Below are 23,883 nucleotides of genomic sequence, written 5' to 3'. Positions count from 1 at the left end.
TTCACATAATAGATTTTGTATTCCTTTTGTTCTTCTTTTATCTTGAAAATATCATGGACAATTACCATGGGTTGCTAAAACCACGAGCTTGTAAACCACTTAATGAAGAATCAAGATAATGTTATCTACTCTTCCTTCTCTTACGTATAGTTTTAAAGATATTTGGAAAGATTCCCTTTTGACTTTGTCATGCACTTTTTATCAATAATGTTGAACCTTTTTATATATGAATGTTCTCCTTCAAAATTTACATCGTACTATTTTTTTTACTAGAATCATTGAAATGTCAATGGCCAAAGGCCTTATTATTATTATTATTTTTTAACTCTTTTCTTTTATAAATTTTTTTCCAATTCCTTTTTTTAAGCTCTTTTTTTTTTTAAGTGGCCAAGGGCCTGACCGAAAATGGAGAAACTCCAACTCGTGTAGTGAAATGCTTTAGTTATGGTAACAAGTCGATGGCCAAAGGCCGGGATCTGCCAACTTGGCTCTGATACCAATGTAATGACCAAAAATCATATACACAACGAAAATCTTTAAAATACTTCAAAGATGTAAATGTCCATTGTAAGACATGTAACTGTATATTGAATATTGTATAAGAATTGATATGAGATATGAGATGATTACAAATGAGAATGAGGGCCTACTTATATACCCTAGGCAGATGCGCTTTCATGAATGGTCATGTCTCTAAGACATGCCTCTTCATTACTAACTAACTAACCATTAGTTAATTAATTATTATTTATTATTATTATATTTATATTTATTATTTTTATATGAATTATATTCATAACATGAAATGCCTAAATATGAGTGAAATGCTTCCAATGAGATATGTTGATGACAATGTGTTTCCAATAGAGATACAACAATGATATTTGTGATCAAGATTTACATTTAGTGCAATATAACATGAACTAGAAATGTCCATTGTAAGACATGTAATTGTATATTGAATATTGTATAAGAATTGATATGAGATATGAGATGATTACAAATGAGAATGAGGGCCTACTTATATACCCTAGGTAGATGCACTTTCATGAATGGTCATTACTTTAAGACATGCCTATTCATTACTAACTAATTAACCATTAGTTAATTATTTATTATTTATTATTATTATCTTTATATTTATTATTTTTATATGAATTATATTCGTAACATGAAATGCCTAAATATGAGTGAAATGCTTCCAATGAGATATGTTGATGACAATTGTGTTTCCAATAGAGATACAACAATGATATTTGTGATCAAGATTTACACTTAGCACAATATAACATGAACTAGAAATGATGCTCCATAAAACATGTATCAACAACTCAATGGAAATAATGAAATGGAGATTAGCTCAATGCTTTATAAATACTAACTCACAAGAAATGAAAAATGTGTATTTACATGCAATATCTCATGACAATCATTCAAGTGAAAGTTACATCATGTAAACATTAGAGAACATAGGATAATGAGTTGCTTCAATGTGTAGATAAAATGAGATAATGAACCAAAGAATGCACAATTAGATTGCTCAAAGGTAAGTTGCAAATAAATGGACTTGTAAAGAGTTACTCCAAAGATATGCTCAAAAGTGAGATACATTGTTTGTCAATAAACCAAGTTGAGCACGAATCTTCAAAACATGTATATAAAATTGCAACTAGATGACTTGAGATGAAACCATGAAAATATTAGCTTGCCAAAATGAAGAGAGCGTTAGCACATTTAAACTAACTTCAAAAAGGAGGAAAGAAAAGCTAAAAAAAACTACACAAGAAAAGAGGCCTTCTCCCAAAAGAGAAGGAGATGGATGCCAAGGGGATGGCTCCTCAAGCTCCAAGAAAAAAAGTCATTTTTAATTATTATTATGTTACAAGATAAGAGACCCTTTTATAGTGAGGAAGGGCTTCGAATTTCGAGGAGGTCTTACAAAAGATTATGGCAAATGAAACATGCATGAACTCCTCAATACGAGAATAAAATTTCCAAATGGTTTTATGCTCAAAGGACTAGCCCCTTTTAGATGAAATCTGCCCAAACAAAAGAGATAATAGGTCTGTTTTAGCCACTGTTATGACAACAATAGAAGACAACTTGCATTCACTCTCACAATAGAGATTTGTGGCCACTTTTCATGCAAAGAGAGAAGAGGAATCTCCTCCACAAGTCCACAACCTAGCAGAGGTGAAGGGACAACACTTTGAAGCTCACAACCATCGGAGAAATAAGGTTTCAAGAGGTCACGACCTAGGCAAGGTTGTCTCAAAATCAGCACTAAGGGTTTGCAAGAAAAGGGTTAATAGTTTTAGCCGTAGGTTCCATCAATCCTGCCAACAAAAGGTGAGCAAAAGCTTCAACAAGAATATGGTTTTTCTACTACAAAATAAGCCCTCAAGGTTAGTCAAAAACACCAAGAATGAGAGATCAATATCTACAAATAATCTACAAGTCTAGACCGAGGAATAAGGGGAAGACCTCTCTCCTTGCCTAACCTACAAAATGCTCTTATTAGCAAATATAATCAATGTAAGCACAACATTTAAAAGAAATGATTTAAATGGAAGAGACTTGACCACATGCTCAAGCCAAAGAGGCCTTGCAAACACAAATCAAATGATAAAACTTTGGGATATCACAATGTGGGTTCTTCCATGTTCATGCTCAAGAGTGGGTTGATTCCTCCAAGAATGTCCCCTCACACTTGAGACTTGATCCAAAAATGATCTAATATTCACCCTATGAGTGACATCAGTTGAAGATTTATTAAACAAAGGTATTACAGACTCATGTGCTGGTGTGTGTTCTGTGTTATTGAAGCAATGGATCGATCAGATTGCCAATACACAGACATTTAAAATGGAAAGACAACAGAGAAATATAGTAAGCAAACACAAAGACACAAGAATTTAATAAGGAGTTCACCCTATTCTCCAGGGCTACATCTCCGGTCCAGCTTTCAGTGGTGGCCTTGTTTTTATTCTGCCTTAAGTACAGAAATTACAATACAGGGACTCAATGTGAGTTCTCCTGAAGCAGGGTTTTGCTTGGCAGGGTGGTTCTTGGATTCCCCAAGCCACTTGAGTACACAGACTTCTTCTTCCTGCCAGCTCTGTGACCTTCTGGTCTATAGTGGAGTGCCCAAGGTGGTGCTCAGCCTGGACAGATCCTCTATGGGATGGTTCGGATCTCTCAAGCCTCTGGTGCTCGACTCTGCCTCTGGTAAGCTCGGCCCTCTGTCCTCTTTCTGCTTTGCTTTACTGCCTTCTTTCTCTGTGTTTCGTCCTCCTCTCGGGATTCTGGTTTCTCTGTCTTTGGGGTTCTCTGTCCCTCTCTTCGTCTCTTGGACTGGCTTGACTTTGTATTTTGTCTCTGTTCATGGCTTTTAGCCATCCGTTCCAAGACTATTCGGTTCCTCTTCTGCCTCTGTCGATTCACCTTCTGCAACTGCGCTTGGAGTTCCCTGTTCGGCGTCATCATCAACGCTTAGGGAGTGGCCACATGTCCTCCTCTAAATGGCGCCAACCTACTTCGTCGGTTCGTTTCTTCAGTTACGTCGTGGATGAAGTCTTTCTCCACCATGGCGGTCAAACGGATTCCAAATCCTTCTAAATCGCGGCTTATTCCTTCGTCGATTCTGCTTCCTCCATCGGGTGCGATCTTAGCCGTCCGATCTGGGGCCTCCAGATCCGACGCCATACGCACGTTTCGCGTGGTTGACTTGCTCGACCGATAGCGCGCGATCAACGACGGTTTTCTCTCACCTCCACTTGCCACGCGTCGATCGATGAATGGAATCGCTCCGCTCTCGTCCAAAACCTCTTACCGTTTGAGGGCACCTCGATCAATACCGCCGGTTTCCAAAGCGCGGGTCCCGCCTTTGTCCTTTAGCGCTTTTTCCTTTCCGCCCACGGTTCTCGGACTCACCATGCATCCAAGTGATTGGGCTTCCTCCTTCATGGCCCTGTTCGCCCAGCGATGCGCTAATCGCGCATCAAAAACCTCCTTATTTTCCTGATCCGGGGCTCCCAGGGGCTACTTTGACCTCTTGCGCAGTCTCCATGGGCCTCGGTCAGCGCGCTTTGACCGAGGTCCTCGTCGTTCCACGCTGGGTGCCATTGCCACTGGTTCAGGGTGTTTTTGATCGCTGTTTTGGATTCTTTAGAGATTTGTCCCGACCTGATACAGTCATGGTTCTTTGACAGTTCTTTATGGATCCAATTCAGATAAATTTTTTTTCTACAAAACTTCAAATAGAATCATTAAACCCACATGGGTTATAAAAATATGAGAAGGAAATCTTAGAGATTAATATGAAAATCTACTAAAACATTCCTTATCTAGAACAAATCTCTAAAACCAAATGCTAGTGTAAGATAACACTACACTAATAAATCTTTAGCAATCATATGGAAATAATAAACACAACATTACCAATAGAAAATGAAATTTATGATCAAGAATTATACCATATCCATAGAAGAATAACACCTCATAGTTGAACCCCAAAGGCTTTTATTGCATTAAAGTGTAAGTGCACAAATCATTATAGTCTCCCCAAGCACAAGAGCTCGTTTTGTCATAGGAGAATAGGAACCAATGGCTCATTTAAATAGAAAGATGGGAGCAAATCTATTAAAATTGGCAACTAGGGCCAAACTCCATGTGGGTCATCTTATTTATGGTAGCTGATATTTTTATTGGATCCCTCTCATCGAGAGGTGTAGGATTGATCTAAAGATCATTGGATTCCGATAAGTATTCATGGAGCTATGAATTTATTTCTGTTATAAAACAATTCATCAAGGTCGGCTAGCAACCAAATAACACCCACATGTGCTCAACATTTTAGTATAAAAGGAGATGACTTGAGAGTCATTTCACACACGCTTCTCTCTTGATTTTCTCTCCACTCGCTTTGGGTTTTAGTTGAAGAGAAAACTAGGAGAAGGATGACCTAGCCACAGTCCTGAAGGATGCCCTAGCCACAGTCCTAAAGTTGATGATCTAGCCGCAGTTCAAGGGAGAAGACCCTTGATTCTATACGCTGCCCAACCTGCCCTCTATGTTGCCTAAAGGAGAGACATACCACAGTGAAGAAGACCTATTCACGCTGCCCGAATACACAGATCTATCCTGCCCTAGCCGCAGTAAGGAAGACCGAACAACGTGGGTTTTCAGAGGTTGTTTCAGGGTCATATGTGAAGACCGAGTTGCAGTTAGGAGGGCTGAGACTTCCTAGAGGGTTGAGGCAGAGGAGGGTTGTTTGGGTTTGATGTGTGGGCTGTAAGCTACAACAAAGATAAATGGGACAACGTGGGCTGTTTTGGGGTCATGTTATACTCTTATCTTCAGCGTGGAGGCAGAGGGTTTACACTAGCATAGACCGCATTTCATGAGGGCAATTCTGGGCCAGATTTGAGGACGGTTAGGGATTGTTGTGTGCCCTAACCAGTCCCAGAAATTACAGCCGTAATGAAGTGACAATCAATAACGTTTGTATGTTGGCAGCAAGGAGGATAGGACATCAAGGTCACATGGTGCAACAAGGGAACATGGGACAACAACTATGGCATGGCACAATTGGGACAACAGCTGTGATGGGACAACAACAATACAATTGGGACAACAATACAAATAGGACAACGCTATGACATGGTGCAGTAATAGCCAATTGGGACAACAGTACGGTAAGCAAGGTACAACAAGCACATGGTGGCAAGCATGGTGCTGCAAGCACATTGGGCAAGGTGCAGTAAGCACATGGTGGCAAGCATGATGCTGCAAGTACATGGGACAACAGTATGGTGTTGAAGTTTCTAAGTTTACTTAGCTTAGAAACCCTCCATGCACTTTATCTGATTTATTCCTACCTACTTGTTATTTTTCTTTAACAAGTTATTTACAAAGTAAATATTGAACATAAACATCAGTGCATGCTCAACATATTATAGATCAACAACTAAAAGAAACAAGAACAAACACACCACATGACACCATTATTTTTGTACCAATGTCCCCAGAAAAACCCAATGAGGGAAAACCGGTGCAACTATCTGAGGGTTTTCTTATTAAGCAATATCAGAGTACAATCTGGGTGCTGAAACTGGCCTACCCAACAGAGAATTTCCTTAGCAGCTATATCTCACAGTTTGAGAGAAATCTCCTGGCTGAAACCCCATAAAACCCTTCTGGCGGCTCCTCAGCACAAAATTGCTCTGCAACCCTAGCGTCTTCCCAAACTGGACTGCATCAGGCCCTCTCTGTCTCACGCTAGCCCTGTGTTAGCCTTTGTTTGCCTGCGTCAGCCCCAGGAGGCCTTGTGTCAGCTCTGGGAGCCTCTGTGTTAGCTCTGGGAGCCTCTGCGTCAGCTCTGGGAGCCTCTGCGTCAGCTCTGGGAGCCTCTGCGTCAGCTGCGTTGGCCCCTCTGGTCCTTTGTGCAACACTTGGCTGGCTCTGCGTGGCCCTGCGTGAGCCCTTGCTAGCTCTGCGTCACCCTCCTTGGCTGCTGTGCTTCTCTCCCGGCACAATCTCTGCCTTCTCTGTTTCTTTGTACTCAATGCCCCTCAACTGCTCTCCCGATCACTGATTTTATCTCTTAGAAAACCCCGCTCTAGAGAATAGAATGACTGATCATCTGGTGTATTTTCCAAGTGACCCTCAAGCCTCCTCTTATACTTTTCTTGTTGACATATCAACGACCGAGATTAATTCCCTAATCAACGGCTAAGATTAGATCTGGCTTGATCCATGTCTTTTGGACCACTCTAACACAGATTCATATTAATACACATTAATATTTTATTTTCCCTAAGTTTAGACTTAAGGACTCCATTAAAAATATTATTTATTTTAATATCTCTTGATTTGTTTAGAATCTGCCCAAACCCTTTCTGGGTATTGGAGATCTCATGTGCCCCAACCTCTCCACCAAATTTCATGGCTAGAGCACATCTGATGCTACCCCAAATCAACACTCCCTCTTAGCAAGGACTATGGTCTTGTAATACTCCTCACTGAGTATTACTCTGATCATCCGACATCGGTCCCTATGCTGATGCTAGGCCTTCCTGCCCAACATCCTCTGCACTGCTGCCTCCTGTACTGTTGCCCATGGTTCTGCCACTGCCACTGTACATCTGTACGACAACTCCCTCTACATCCGTGTTGCTGCTGGTCCTTCCTCCCAGCATTGCATCTGCATTGCACCTCCTCTCATCATGTTGCATCGTGCTGCCCACTGCTGCACCGCAACTCAGTTACTGAGAAGTAAGTAATATATCCCAACTGACCTCCCTGTTGGGCTAGAAACACCCACTGATGCTGAAGCTCCCTCTGCCGCTGAGAATTGCTCCCTCTCTCTGACCTCTGCGCTACTGCAACAACTCCCTTCGTCTCGCACCGTTGCACACCTCTCTGTGCCTTCCTGCACTGGTGCAACACTCCTGTGCCTCTTGCACTGCTGCAGCTTGCTAGCCTGCACTATCTCGGGACTCCTGCACTGTAGCTCTCTCTGCTGCTCCATCCGCATTTGTCTCTATCCACATCAGCCAGTCTTGCTACTCCTCGTCGGGGCTCCCGTAGCAAGGTCTAATCCAAGAGGTTGGGTACCTCGAGGATCCTGCCCCTCATCGCCTGTAGTCCGCCTGACTACAGCTCGATGTCTCCCCACTTCCGCTCAAGTGGCATGTGTGCACTCATGGCACAATCATCGTCTGTCAAAACTTCCTTCTCTGCCTGTGCTAGCGCTGCCTTAGTCTCGGAAGACTCTCCCTTACTCTTCTTCCTTGGGCACTAGGTCGCATAATGACCCATCTCCCCACAGTGGAAGCACTTGATCTTGGATAGATCTTTCTTCTTCCACTTCTCCTGCTTTCCCTCAGATGCTAGGGCCATATCTTCTTCCTCCTGCTGAACTTTGATCCCTTTGCTGCTGCTACCTGTCTTTGATTACCGTCTGATCTCTTCCTGGCGAAGAGCTGCCCACATCTCATCCCAATGTAGGGGAGTCCCTCTGCCCAGAATACTTTGGACAAACACTTCCCAATCTTTTGAGACAACATTCAGGGCTGTCCTCACCATAAGCTCCTGATTCGGTGTCGCTCCTATAGCAGTCAACTGGTCTCGGATCTCATTCAGTCCTCCAAGGAAGGTGTCAATCTGTTGACCCTTCTTCATTTGATACGACCTCATCTGGTTCTCGAGCAGCATTCTTCTCTGCACAGAAGTATGCTGGTATAGGTTCTTGAGAGCCTCCCATATCTCAACTGTCGTTTCTTTCTCGGCTATATGTGGTACCACATGATCCTTGACCCCGTCAAGGATAATGCACTTGGCCCTCACCATCGCCTCTTCGTACTTGTCGTTATCATTGGGGTCAACTAGGATAGCTATAACCTTCAAGGTGAAGTTATTGACACGATTCTTGTCAAGCACTGATAAGATTCTGGCCTTCCAGACTGCGAAGTTCGATGCTCCGTCCAGTCTATCCTGGTCTCTTACCCCGTGTAGTGCCATGACGCTCCGCTACTTTCTTCCTGGAAGTTCTCTGTTCGACTCCTCTGAGTCTCTACTTCCCATCTGGAAGTTCTCTTTGGGACTCCCTCTGAGTCTTGATTTCCCTTTTGGAAATCCTTCTGCCACTTGTCGAGATGCCCTCTACTTTGATCATCTTGTGCAACTGCACCGCTGATCCAGGTTTCTCGGCTAGAAACCCTCGGTAACAACTCCTCTGGCCCTGCTCTGTCAGCTACTGTTCTGACTACAGTACCTCACCAGCTCCACTCTGCAATATTTTTGCAGCTTTCTAGACTCCAACAACTGCTTCTTTGTGAACTGCGTCAGCCCCTCTCTGTCCCATGCTGGCTCTGACCCCAGATGGGTCTGTGTTAGCCCTGGGATGCCTTGCATCAGCGCTCTGGCCCTCTACGTCAGCGACACTGGCCTCTTTGAGGCTCTGCGCAGCTCCCGACTTCTTCTGCGTGGCTCTGGCTGGCTCTGTGTCACACTTCCTTGGCTTTTGCGCTGCTAGAAACAACTTCTGTCACCTCGGGCAACTGTTTTCTACTGCTATTGCTCCGCTCGTCTGATGTCTTTTAGTCCTCCTGTGATTTGCAATCACGCTCTGATACCATGTTGAAGTTTCTAAGTTTACTTAGCTTAGAAACCCTTCATGCACTTTATCTGATTTATTCTTACCTACTTGTTATTTTTCCTTAACAAGTTATTTACAAAGTAAATACTGAACATAAACACCAGTGCATACTCAACATATTACAGATCAACAACTAAAAGAAACAAGAACAAACACACCACATGACACCATTATTTTGGATCAGTGTCCCCGGAAAAACCCAATGCAGGAAAACCGGTGCAGCTATCTGAGGGTTTTCTTATTAAGCAATATCAGAGTACAATCTGGGTGCCGAAATTGGCCTATCCAACAGAGAATTTCCTTAGCAGCTATACCTCACAGTTTGAGAGAAATCTCTTGGCTGAAACCCCAGAAAACCCTTCCGGTAGCGCCTCAACACAAAACTGCTCTACAACCCCAGCATCTTGCCGAAACTGGACTGCGTCAACCCCTCTCTATCTCACGCTGGCCTTGCGTCAGCCTTTCTTGGCTTGCGTTAGCCCCAGGAGGCCTTGCGTCAGCTCTGGGAGCCTCTACATCAGCTGCGTTGGCCCCTCTGGTGCTCTGCGCAGCAGTTGGTTGCCTCTGCGTGGCCCTACGTGAGCCCTTGCTGGCTCTGTGTCACCCTCCTTGGTTGTTGCGCTGCTTTCCTGGCACAATCTCTGCCTTCTCTGTTTCTCTGTACTCAATGCCCCTCAGCTGCTCTCCCGATCACTGATTCTATCTCTCTTAGCAAAACCCGCTCTAGAGAATAGAATGATTGATCATCTGGTGTATTCTTCAAGTGACCCTCAAGCCTCCTCGTATACTTTTCCTGTTGACATATCAACGACCGAGATTAAGTTCCTAATCAACGACTAAGATTAGATCTGGCTTGATCCATGTCTTTTGGACCACTCTAACACAGATTCATATTAATACACATTAATATTTTATTTTCCCTAAGTTTAGACTTAGGGACTCCATTAAAAATATTAATTATTTTAATATCTCCTGATTTGTTTAGAATCTGCCCAAACCCTTTCTGGGTATTGGAGATCTCATGTGCCCCAACCTCTCCACCAAATTTCGTGTCTAGAGCACATCCGATGCTACCCCAAATCAACATATGGTAACATGGTACAACATGCCACATGGGGCAACAATGTGGCAACATGGTGCAACAATGGCACATGGGACAGCAATGGTACATGATGCAGTACAGTGAGGTACAGTATGAGGCAGCGCTATTCAGTGTAGCAAGATGATAAGGTACAACAAGATGTTGCAGTATAGGAAGGTGCAACATAAGGTACAAAAGTATGGTAATGAGGTCCAACATAGTGATGATGGGTGCAGCATGGTGCAGCCTAAGATACAACAATATGGTAATGAGGTCCAACATAGTGATGATGGGTGTAGCATGGTGCAACACAGTGAGGTGGAGTGTGATGACGATGTACATCACAACGCATGGTGATGGAGTCACCTGGGAGAATCAGTTGAAGCAGCATGTCTTGAACTGAGTTTAGCTATTTCATGTATCATCTACTTAGATATGATCTATGCTCTTATTTAGGTAAGTCAAAGTGTTGACTTCTGTTGTATATGTACTATGTCTCTCTCTCTCTCTACTGAACTATTGAAGAACATGTACGAAGAATTGATCAAGGGTTTCCCCACATTGGGGTTTGTCCCTGGCTAGCGCCACATCTTGTGTCGTCTTGTCTTGGCTTGTTTTCTGCGATCTATGTTTATGTTCTATCTGCATTTACTTTAATGCTGATGTGATTGCTAATCTGGAAAAGATATTGAGCTAACCGTGAAAATTGAAATAAATTGCTCTATGCATAGAACATACCTAAAATTAACATGGTATCAGAGGTGAGGTGAAGACAAAGCCCAAGCAAGAGTGAAAGAGCAATCACCGAAGACAGTTGGGAAAGGACAATAGGATGAATGGATTCTTCATCCCTCTTCAAATTCACCAAGGGTGAAGTCGAAGCAGAGAATATTATCAGAATGCGGCAGCGGAAGCTTCTGATGGCCTACCGAAAGATCACTTCATTGGGAAGTCCGGATCTAAGTGTGGAAGGAAAGGCAGATGCCTTGTTTGTAATAAGTTCGACCATTATGCGAAGGAGTGTTTAAGGTATGGACACATCACTTGATGATGATAACTATTATTCCAGGGACATCTTCAAATGATCAGAGGAATGACAGGTAATGCAGGTCATCAAGGAAACGACAGACTCTTCAAAGAAAGCAAGGAACCCCAGGTATGAAGAATCAAATGTTGTTTATGATAAGATAAAGAAGCGTTATCTTATATTGGCCCTCTCCTTCAGACTCTTTGGGAATCTGGCTTATTGATTGTAGTGCTTCAAGGTACTTCATCAAATAGAAGGCTGCTCTCTCTAATTTGTTAGAGATGGAAACAATCGTGGGATTATACTTGGAGTCGATGCCACCTATCTCGGAAAGGGTGTAGGGAATGTTACCCCTCAATTGAATGAGGGTAACTCGATTCATTTACAAGAATCTCTTTTATGTACCTAGTCACAAGAAGAACCTGGTGTCCACTTCGGCAATGGAAGTCAAAGGTTACAGGGTGACATTCATCGATGGAAAGGTACGTGTTTGAAAGTGAAATTTTCAAAGATGCTTTTACTCATGGGTTCAAGGATGGCAATTTGTATCAAATTGCAGGATGGTCCATTAGGGACCATGTCAGTTGTCACATCACATCTATAGCACCAGAGGTCTTCTTATTATGGGGCCCTACCCGATGTGAGTCAAATGGTGATAGGGATGCCTGAATTCAAAAGGAGCATGAAGGTACATGTTTGAGATGTTTCGAAGGAAAATCTTGCAAAGGGACCATTCCCCTCATGTAGCAGGTCCACAGGTTTGGAACAACCCGAGGGGTTTGAGATTCATGATCAGGAATCTCATGTATGTAGGTGGAAGAAAGCCCTCTATGGCTTGAGGAAAAACACCCCGGGCTTAATATGAGAGGATTGATAGCTGTCTGATGCAGCTGAGATTCACTAGGAGTGAAGTCGATCCAAAACATTGCTTGAAGGTTGTGGATGATAGACCTCTCATACTGGCACCTTATGAGGACGATCTATTTTTGACAGGTGTAGACCCTCTCATTTGCAGAAGTAAGAGGGAGTTGGATTCTGGATTTAGAATGGTGAACTGCAAACTCGTGACTACCTTGATGGATCTTAACTCTCAAAAGTTATGTGGTAAGGATACCATACCTGTTTTGGGAAATGCCACTGAGTTTCACAAACTCATGCTAGCATTGATGTTCTTGGTGAACTCCTGTCCGGATATATGTTTTGCAGTTAGCATGTTGGGCTCATATTTGGTTGAGGCTCACTGGATTGATGCCAAGAATCACTTGAGATATCTTTAAGGCACAATCTCTCATGAATTGAGATACACTGCTGGAAATGTGACGCTGCATGATTATTCTGATGATGATTAGGCAGGCAGTGTGGAGGATTGCAAGAGCACTTTTGGGTGTTGACTTTCTTTGGATTCTGCTCGATATCCTGGATGAGAAGGAAGCAGAAGACGGTTGCTTTGAGCACTGCTGAGACCGAATACATAGCTACGAGTATGATCTTGTGTGAAGCTGCCTGGTTGTGGAAATGATTCAGTGAGTTGTTTGTACACATGATGGATACCACCTTGATCTTTTGTGTCAACCAGCGGGGGATTTGATTGTTGAGGAATCCCATATTCTATGATTGCTCCAGCATATAGACATCAGATACTACCTTATCTGGGATATGGTACATCGATGAGCGAGAAGGCTCCATGGCATTGAGACTGATGTATAGGGCATAGACATTCTGTCGAAGCCCCGGGGAAAGGTGAAATTTGTTCCTTTCCCGGACGACTTGGAGTCGTTGAGAGACCCTTTTATGAGGGTCTTGCATGATGCATGCATTGAGCTCTGGGAGCTCCGGGGGGCTTGGGGTACTTCTTGGAGCAACAAGCGACCATAGGGCGACTCACCCTCCCCTAATGGTACGCTGTGTACAGGGTGAATGGTTCAGCCTTCCCCTGTGATACCCCGTGGCAACTTATGGACATGATGAGTGGTTCTCCTGTCAAGGCATCCTACCCATGCAGTCTGGGACTCATGGGAAGTACCTCTCTTTTGGCCAATGAGTAGGGAAATGGGGTTACGGACAATAGTAGTACTATCGATAGACGCATTGTTGTATCTACCGTACTCCCTATGCTAGGATGACCTCCATTGATCTGGGATCAGTATGAGTGGTTTGAGACACTCTTTTGATATTGATCTGGGATCAATGAAACTGACTTCGGGTCAGTAAGAGTGACATAACTCACTCTCTTTTGGAACTGATCTGGGATCAGTAAGAGTGGTATGACACACTCTCTTCATATGGAATTGACTTCGGGTCAATAGAGAATGGTATGAGACATTCTTGATCAATTCTTCTTCTTCATGGTTCAACGGAGCAATGCAAGGCACTAATGGCAGAGATAGTACAGTCTGGCAGATGGATCAGCGGAGCAATGCAAGGCACTAATGGCAGAGATAGTACAGTCTGGCAGATGGATCAGCGGATGGAGTTCTCCCTAGTTGAGAGGGAGTGTTAAAATTGGCAACTAGGGCCAAAATCCATGTGGGTCATATTATATATGGTAGCTGTTATTTTTCTTGGATCCCTCTCATCGAGAGGTGTAGGATTGATCTAAAGATCATCTGATTTCAATAAGTATTCATGGAGTTATGATTTTATTTGTGTTATAAGACAATTCGTCAAGGTTGGCTAGCAACCAAATAACCCCCACATGTGCTCAATGTTCTAGTATAAAAGGAGATGACTTGAGAGTCATTTTACACAGACTTCTCTCTTGATTTTCTCTCCACTCGCTTTGGGTTTTAGTTGAAGGGAAATGTAGGAGAAGGATGCCCTAGACGGAGTCCTAAAGGATGCCCTAGCCACAGTCCTAAAGTGGATGATCTAGCCGCAGTCCAAGGGAGAAGACCCCTGATTCTATATGCTGCCCAACCTGCCCTCTACACTGCCTAAAGGAGAGACATAGCACGGTGAAGAAGACCTATTCGCGTTGCCCAAATACGCAGATCTATCCTACCCTAGCCATAGTAAGGAAGACCGAACAACGTGGGTTTTTGGACGCTGTTTCAGGGTCATATGCAAAGGCCGAGTTGCTGTTAGGAGGGCCGAGATATCTTCCTAGAGGGCTGAGGCAGAGGAGGGTTGTTTGGGTTTGATGTGTGGGCTGTAAGCTACAACAAAGATACATGGGACAACGTGGGCTGTTTTGAGGTCATGTTATACTCTCATCTTCAGCGTGGAGCCAGAGGGTTTGCACTAGCATAGGCCGCATTTCATGAGGGCAATTCTGGGCCAAATTTGAGGACGGTTAGGGACTGTTGTGTGCCCTAACCAGTCCCTGAAATTACAACAGTAAGGAAGTGACAATCAACAACGTTTGTATGTTGGCAGCAAGGAAGATAGGACGGCAAGGTCACATGGTGCAGCAAGGGAAGATGGGACAACAACTATGGCATGGCACAATTGGGACAACAACTGTGATGGGACAACAACAATACAATTGGGACAACAACAATACAAATGGGACCACGCTATGACATGGTGCAACAATAGCCAATTGGGACAGTAGTACGGTAAGCAAGGTACAACAAGCACATGGTGGCAAGCATGGTGCTACAAGCACATTGGGCAAGGTGCAATAAGCACATGGTGGCAAGCATGACGCTGCAAGTACATGGGACAACAGTATGGTAACATGGTACAACATGCCACATGGGACAACAATGTGGCAACATGGTGCAACAATGGCACATGGGACAACAATGGTACATGATGCAATACAGTGAGGTACAGTATGAGGCAGCACTGGTGAGTGCAACAAGATGATAAGGTACAACAAGATGTTGTAGTACAGGAAGGTGCAACATAAGGTACAACAATATGGTAATGAGGTCCAACATAGTGATGATGGGTGCAACATAGTGAGGTGGAGCGTGATGACAATGTACAACACAATGCATGGTGATGGAGTCACATGGGAGAATCAGTTGAAGCAGCATGTATTCAACTGAGTTCAGCTAGCTCATGTATCATCTACTTAGAGATGATCTATGCTCTTATTTAGATAAGTCAAGGTGTTGACATCTGTTGTATATGTACTATCTCTCTCTCTCTCTCTCTCTCTCTGTTGAACCGTTGAAGAACATATAAGAAGAATTGATCAAGGGTTTCCCCACATTGGGGTTTGTCCCTATCTAGTGCCACATCTTGTGTCCTCTTGTCTTGGCTTGTATTTTGCGATCTATGTTTATGTTCTCTCTGCAATTTACTTTAATGCTGATGTGATTGCTAATCTGGAAAAGATATTGAGCTAACTGTGAAAATTGAAATAAATTGCTCTAAGCATAGAACATACCTAAAATTAACAAAATCCCATTGAGAGAGTCTCGATCCAAGTGGCACAATAGATGATCCCAATGCATCAACCAAGATTTCCTTCATGCAAATTGAACCTCCAAGAGGCTCCACAATATCCTTGATGAGAAATTTATTGGAATGGGAGGAGGACATGTGTGAAGATGAAGAAGAGTGGTAGGAGGCCACTCTCCACCTCATCTCATGTGAACTCAAACAAATCGCCACTAAACTCTTAACTCTATCTTGAAACTCGAATTGCCTCCTCAAATTTAGCGATTTTGCTGGAGAACTCGTGGTCTTTCTCTAGATAATTCAATCTTGATGTCTTTTCCTTGGTTCTTGGTCTTAAGTGGAGTCCACATCACTTTTGAACATGACTTTATCTTTTGGTGAATTTCCACCTCATTTTTGAGCATCTTTAACTTGAAGATAATCTTTATTTTCTCTCATTTATTTAATTAATGGCTAATTTATTGCCACATTTTCCCCTAGACTTAGGAAAAGTGGGTAGTGATGGTTTATAATTTATTTTTTACCCCTCAAAGTATGTCTTAGTAGAAAGTTGAGGTGTAGAGGTCCAGTTTTGACTACTCATACCCCATACAATTTCTCTAGGCATCAATTATTACAATTTATAGACAATTTATTAAAAGTCCCACCTTGCGGGAAATTTTAATAATTTAAAAAATGGTACCTAGACCTAATCAAATTCCGCGAAACTTTGTGAGTGATCTAACATGGTAATATACATTGACTCTAGACACTAGGACTCACTTAAGCCCTCGCTATCAAGCCGCACTCCAAGTTTGGGGTTCTAACTAGGAGAAAAAACTCAATTCATTATTAAGCATTGAAAAGCATAAATAATTAACTAAGTGAAAAAAACTCCCTAGAGTGAACTCACTTGATAACAAATTCCTAAGCGACCTAGGCCTTTTACATGACTCTATTTCATCATGCTAGCATCACTTTACAATATGCCCGTAGGCTGCAAAATTTGAGTACAATGAAGAAGAAGAGAGGGAAAAAAGAGCTTAAAAGCTTTGATGATATCTGAGCTCTGTAGGTGCAAGAATCCTCTGACATATCCTTGGGCATGGAGTCTTCAAGTATACTTCAATGGTCAACAACCCCAAAAGCTAACACCAAAGTGTGAACTATGCTATCGATGTGTTGGTGTAGAGCACCTCATAATTAATTTCATTTGTGTTATAAATATCTTTGTTGTATGTGTAGACAAAAGTATATAAAATATATATTTATTGATAGAATGGATGATGGCGTTACAAATGAAGGGCCCCGTTATAAATACTAGGCGGGGTGCCCTTGCATATGAAGAATTGTGTCTTGTGGATAAGACATACCTGTACGCCTTTTTCATATATATTATTTATTATTATTATGTTTTTTACGTTGTCGCCCTCTTAAGGAATGCATTGTCCTCAAAGCATAATAATCAAGATTGTCTTTGGTTGCACATGTTGCTCATCTATTTCATGGGTTTGAATTTGGCATGTTGGGGTTAGTCTTCTTCCTTGTGGACGCCATCTCTTCCCCCTTTTCCTTTATAATTTAAATATAAATTCACACACACACACACACACACATATATATTGTTGGTTGATCCACGAGGGGGGGTGTTTATCTGGAATCTCATGGAACACAACACTTCATTATCAAGGCGATCGCCAATTGAGCTAACCCCATGGGCATTATTTCTATTATATTTTATGTTATTATTCTTTTTTGTTAATTAATATATTATTCTAATTTCTTTATTATCCTAAGTCGTCTATTTTAAACATAAATTTTTTTATACCACGAGTCAGACGGATGGTCGCGTCTTTTGGCAACTTTAGAATTTTACTTTCTACCGATGATGTCATACGACGGGGAAACATCGCTGCTGACATTGCAACTTCGACTTCTTGTATCTAGCCGAAGAACCCTTGTACACCTTCAACTCTTACTTCTTGTATCTAGTTGAGGAACTCGTGTACACCTTTGCTAATGTTTTTGATGGAATTAGCAAAGACAGGTTAATGGTCAATGTAAGGTTAAAATAGTACAGATTGGGCTTGGGGTTTTGTACAAGGCAACAAACATAACATTAAAATAAAATTTGCATCATTTTCATATTTGTCTTCAGACTCAAATATATTGATTTCTATTGTTCTCCGAACTTTGAAGGGGCTCACCGCCAAGAAAGTCTCTACTTTTAGATCCTGTTTTGATCTCATCTTAGGTACCAGGTTTGGCGGAGTTTATAACTTCATTTGCATCAGGTGTTTGGCTCTGGATTTCAGGTAATAACTTTTTTGGCTAAGCAAGTGCCTTTGGAGTCCAAACGTGTTTTAAATATGGAGCTATGCTTGCAAAATGTGCAAATCTCTTTGAGCGCCTTTTTTTGTTTGTTCAGTTGGGCTCTTCTCAATTTCTTCTCATATTCAACCCTGCCCTCACATTGTTTCTCTTCATGTCTCTTCTTTGAAAATCTGAGGAGAATGTTCTCTCCATCGCCGCTGTTTGTTGGCATCAACTCATTTATAGATGTTTATGCATTGGGCTCAAGGAAATCCATGCACTTGGAGATTTGATCAATTATGTCGGTATGGTAGAGTGCATATTGAACTTTTCCATCAAGATACCCGATGATTAGTGTCTCTGCATTTTCTAAATCACTAAGAGCAACAAAATCCGAAGCCGGGTTAGTGGGCAATGTGCTGTTAAAAATAGAATTATAACCTTCCTTGATTGGGGGGTAGATATGCATCATGTTTAGAATAGTTTTCAAAACTGTTTAGTAAGGATGATCCCATGCCAAAGACATTCATTTGCTTCCCAACCGAATAGTTATTATTAGCCAAATATAAGTTTCTAGGAATCTATTGGAAACAATCTTCCTCATTGCTGCTTGTATCCAATTTTAAAGACTTTGCAGGTGCCTTCTTTATATATTCTGCATTTCCAATCTTCTGCACATCCTTTTCTTGGTTAGAACTCCAAGTGTAACAAAGATGATGCTTGATTTCTCTTGATAATTACTTGTGAATGTTTGTTAGCTTCTTATTAAATTTATGTCTTTTCATCAAGCAATTACCAACCAAAACATAAAGATGACAAGAGACAAAGAACACCAAAATTAGGTTCCAAGCCAAGGAAAAACTCCATAAAGCGGAAACCCAAAGAAATCCTTCTCTTATAGAATCAGATCATGAGATTTCCATGACCCAAGATCGAGATCAAGACTGTCACAATGAACCCAAGTCAGCACTCCTCTAAGTCTACTTCAACAAAGTTAAAGTCAACAAAAGTCAATGCTGGTCAAATCTCTGAAATATGGTCAAATCACAGAATTTTCGGACCTGCAATAGATGGTCGAATTCCGGCCTTGTAACAACCTCAGAAAATTGCAGAACCTTCGCACGTGTGAGTAGAATTAGGGCAGAAAACTCAATCTTTCTCTCTCCTTTGACTTCAGCTGGGTTTTCTTCTTGTTCTTGCACAAAAATCAATGTGATGTTGTGGGTGAGTAAATATACTTCGAGTGGTTGAGTTGAATTGTATATATACATATCTAGGAGGGTCGAAAAGCTGCCTTTAAGGCTGCCATGTCCAAGGAAGGCTGACTTGGTCTTGTGTTGACTATTTGACTCAAAATAAAAATTTCTTTTCTTTTTCTTACAAAAGTCGAAATGGGATTTGACTCAAGTTCATTTCTTTTGACTTAAAATAATTTCTTTTTGTCTCTTTTTGACTCTATAAGCATGAAGAACATGATTTGACCAAAATAAAATAATAATAAGTATAATAATAAATATATCAATGATAAAAATGACATTTTATTACATTATTAAGACTGACACTAGTTACATTTTTCCTATGTTACACGGGAACCGCTCCCAAGAGTTGGGAAACCCGTTCCAATGGTTCCCGTGCTCCCGGGAGCTTTGGAACTGTATGGGAACGTTCCCTTTTCAGTGGGAGCTGCAATAGGAGCTTGGGAAAGTTCCGGGAGCTTTGAAGACTATTTTTTTTGGAGTTTCGGCATTCCCTGGGGTTGGGGAATACAAAATCTGTAGAGAAATACGCTGAACTGCCCACAAAACATGAGCCTAAGTTGAAATCTTCGCAGGAAGAAAGGCCAAAGACATCCTTAACACCGATATCCTTAATTGAGAAACTGGAGCAATCTCTTGATGGGTTAAGGAAGCGTGTGGCACCTCGATGTAAGGGCAATATTTGGGATGTCATGCTGATGAGTATTTTTTTGTTGTTGTTTATGTATATATATCGCAGATGATTGTGTGTGGAAATTATATGTGGCAGTCAATGCTTAAACATTAGAGTTGCTTTACTTTTTCTCTTAAGAATAACTAGAGAAACATATGTAAAACTGTTCTTTTGTATTTTTAAGCCAGATTGTTTCAAAGACTCGTCATGTGTCATAATGAACTTGATATTTTAATATTTTATATATATAAAAGGGAGAGACTCAGGGAGAGAGACACCCAAAGAATATATTTATATATAAGAGAGATGATATATTTATTATTTATATATTTGAATTGATTTTAATATTTGAATATTTTGATTCAATATTAATTTTGATTATTATATAAATTATATAATCAAAAAAATATTTTATATTTTTATATTTTTAAATTTTTTATTATATAATATTACCAATCCCGATTAGCCGTTTCTTGTAAATTTTGGGGAAACCTCTAGCTGTTCCCGACACCCGTACCCAAGTTCCCAATGTTCTGGCATTCCAGAAACTCATGCAACATAGCATTTTTCAAAAAGAACATTCTTCAATGCTAGTTTTTTTCATGTCCATGTCAGCCTCTATTGTAGGTGCTGAACTCGGTGTTTCAAAATCCTCTAGCAATTTTGAAAGTAATCCTTTGATTTCCTATAACAGTTCTAATAGAAATTTATGAAAATCCCTTAATCCTAGAAATATGTATCCATGATTTCCATGATTTCAGGACCTAAGGATATAGTGGCAGCCTAACATGGCTCTGACCAGGTGATCAAAAAACGTGGCTCTGATACCAATGTTACATATATCTTTGTTGTATGTGTAGACAAGTGTATAAAATATATATTTATTGATAGAATGAATGATGATGTTACAAATGAAGGATCCTGTTATAAATACTAGGCGGGGCGCCCTTTCATATGAAGAGTTGTGTCCTGTGAATGAAACACACCTTTACACCTTTCCATATATATTATTTATGATTATTATGTTTGTTACAATTTGACATTGTATATTTAATATTTATAACCCATGTTTTTTCAACATCAAAGTGAGATTTGTATTTTTTTTGTCCGGAGCTATGTTGCACGAAACTTCTAGGAACCCGACGTTTCGGGCTGTACCCGTACCTGAAACTCAGCCGAAACTTGGCTGAAACTCGACTATCATGTAATCATCTATGAGAGTTAATATAGACTTGGTTTTCCTTCTAAATTGTTGTCTATAGGTCTTTTTTCCCTTTTTTCTTGAAAGATAATGTGTTAATCACTTTATATATATATATCGTTTTGGCATACGCTTCCATTTTTGGGAGGTGATGTTTCTAAACGTACTCTTTTTGGAAACTCTGAAACGTTTCGGCGCTTCATGCAACTTAGGTCCCGAGGCTCTAGAAGAAGATTATGTAGTAAAAATTGGCTTAAGTTTAGTGCTGCGCTAAGTAACTATTATTAGGAATGCTGTTGCCAAGCTTTAACAGAGTTGTTGCAATTAGAATAAAAGGAGATCACTTTTATCTCAAAATTGACCATTGCTCAAAAGATTGTTAACTTGTTTACCTAAATTATATATGCTAATTTTTTTTTATTTTTTTATTTTTTAATTTTTTTGCTGAGTGGTTGCAGGAGGTACTAGACAATAATAAACGTGAAGTAACAGCGAGTATGATGAAGCATTATCCACAGATGTTGAGAAAATATTTAGCAGACAAGGTGAAGATATCATCAATAGTGGAAATAATCATGCATATGAAGCTTGAACTTTATTCACTCAAACGTCAAGAGCAGGTACACCTAGAGCTAATTGTGTTTGTATTCGAAATTTTGCTGGTTCTACATATTTGAATGCCTTGAATTGTCAAGTGAGTAAAGGTACTTACTAATAATGATGTGTGTTGCATTCTCAGAATTTCACGACTGTGCTTCAGCTTATAAAGGAAGCATTTTTCAAACATGGGGAAGCAAACACTTTAAAGTCATGTGTAAAGGTAATCACATTCTGCGCTAGTGAAAGCCAGGCAGATTTGCAAGATTCTGCCCAGAATAAGTTGAAGGAATTGGAAGATGAGCTTGTTCTCAAGCTTAGATCTGCCATAAAACAAGCCGGGGTAATTTTGTCCATTGTTTTTACAATTTTTCCATATTCAATGGTGTGTTGATACACCCAATATATGATGAAATGTTTATAATTTTCAGGTATCTGAAGATGAGTACTCCTTGATAGTGAATCTTAGAAGGCTTTACCAACTGCAGTTATCAAAGTTTGTGTCAAGTGAATCTCTGTTCTCAGACATGCTCGGTCTTATAAAAAATTTCAGCAACTTGGATGATGAGGTGCCTATTGATACAATTGCTCTTGTAGACAATAAATATAAAAAAATAGTTTGAATTGTATGTTATTGTTATAGTTATTAAACACTACTTACACAGTGGAAGTAGTTGTTTACAGGTGATCCGTCTTGTTCTTTTGAACATGTATCTGCATATTGCTTGGAGTTTAAGATCAATTGATAGCGAAAATCCTTCCGAAGCAGCTACATAATCATTATTATCAAAACATGATAATTTAATGGATCAGCTAGAATATTTTGCAGATAGTGTTCTTGAAAGATGGGAACAAGGAATTGCAAGAGTTATGCTTTGCTGTACGGTATGTTGAAATCTCAAACATATTAGAATTGCAAGTGTTCAATCTTTGTTCACGAGTTGGAATTTTATTTCAACATGCATTTGTACAGCTTGTAAATTTTTTTCTGGCTATTGAATATTTTGCCACAGATATGTATTATATTATCCGATGTATGGAGTTTGTTCAGTGAATCCAAGTTATCCTCAACCAAGCTGCAAAACCTAGGGTTCGTTCCAAGTGAGGGAATGTTGAAAAAATTCTGGAAACTTTGTGATTACCGCCTCAATGCTGCTGGTAATGTGCTTTTGGAGGACTAACTAAATTTCCATTTTAGTACATAGACTCTTAGAATTTTTTCAATATGAGACTAAAGAAATAATGATGTTTGTGACCATCCAGATGATGAGGAACAGGAAGAGGATATGAATGAGGAAGCTGATGAGACAACTCAGAAGGATGTTGTCATGTGTGCTGCAGCGAAATTGGTTGCACATGACATGGTCCCTAAGGTAAACACTGAAACCTACTAAATTCTCTTACTTTTTCATGTTACACGAGGATCTGAAATAAGTAGCAGGGAGAAAGTCATAAGTGCATGCATTATACAGATGCTTTCGAGATTGAGTAATCTGTTCCCGAGTAAAAACTATACTGTGAATTTTTTTACTCTTTTTATTTCCATTTCAAGCATGCTATTTTCTAAAAGTGAAATTGAGTACAAAAAAATAATGATTATGTTTCTTCTCTTGCTTTTGAAAGGGGTGAAAGTCATTCTGAACATGATCAGTTGTTTCTTTCGTTTGCATTCTTCGCTCCCCCTCCCACCTTTCCCTGTTGAACCATTATCTACACAAAAGGAAAATACAACATTGCAATCAATTTCAATTGCTAGAAGGGCATAATTCTATAGATAATTACCCTTGATGACAAATATATCTGCCATTTGTAAAACTTTTGAAACGTTTGCTTGATGCATCTCTTCTGCTCTTGATGACTACATATATTCATTTTATTTTTTTCATGCTACCCCTATCTTTAAGAATTGACAACAATGTGCTTAGGTTGTTCTGTGAATAGACAATTACGATTGATGACAGATATATTGGCAACATGCAAATATTTTGCAACTTTTGCTTTATGCATCTCGTTTTCTCGTCATGACTACATTATACTCATTCTATTTGTTTTATGCTACACCTATCTTCAAGAATTGACAACAATTTGCCTAGGTTGTTCCATGCATGCCTTATGATCTCTACTTGAATGCGTTTGATCCATTTTATTGGATATTTGGTTGCTGAGCATGTGTTATATCATGTTATTTGGGATCCATGTTGCCTGAGAGTGTCATAGGATTCCATCTAAATTCATATTTAGTG

General features: G+C 40.5%; 1 protein-coding gene across 1 annotated transcript in view; it reads left to right on the top strand.

The window, feature by feature from the left end:
- The window catches only part of SCC3 (sister-chromatid cohesion protein 3), a 251,397-nt gene that overhangs the window by 119,126 nt on the left and 108,388 nt on the right, over positions 1-23,883 (top strand). Inside the window, 6 exon segments of the mRNA XM_089424129.1 lie at positions 21,502-21,663; positions 21,783-21,983; positions 22,072-22,209; positions 22,325-22,525; positions 22,654-22,798; positions 22,904-23,013. Coding sequence (XP_089280255.1) covers positions 21,502-21,663; positions 21,783-21,983; positions 22,072-22,209; positions 22,325-22,525; positions 22,654-22,798; positions 22,904-23,013 — 957 coding nt within the window.

This window comes from Pinus tabuliformis, chromosome 4_2 (genome assembly GCF_031772625.1).
Source record: "Pinus tabuliformis cultivar Carrire ecotype Pingquan chromosome 4_2, CPIR1, whole genome shotgun sequence".
NCBI classification, from domain to species: domain Eukaryota; kingdom Viridiplantae; phylum Streptophyta; class Pinopsida; order Pinales; family Pinaceae; genus Pinus; species Pinus tabuliformis.
The sequence above is the reverse complement of the archived record's forward strand: the minus strand, read 5'-3'. Positions and strand labels throughout refer to the sequence as shown.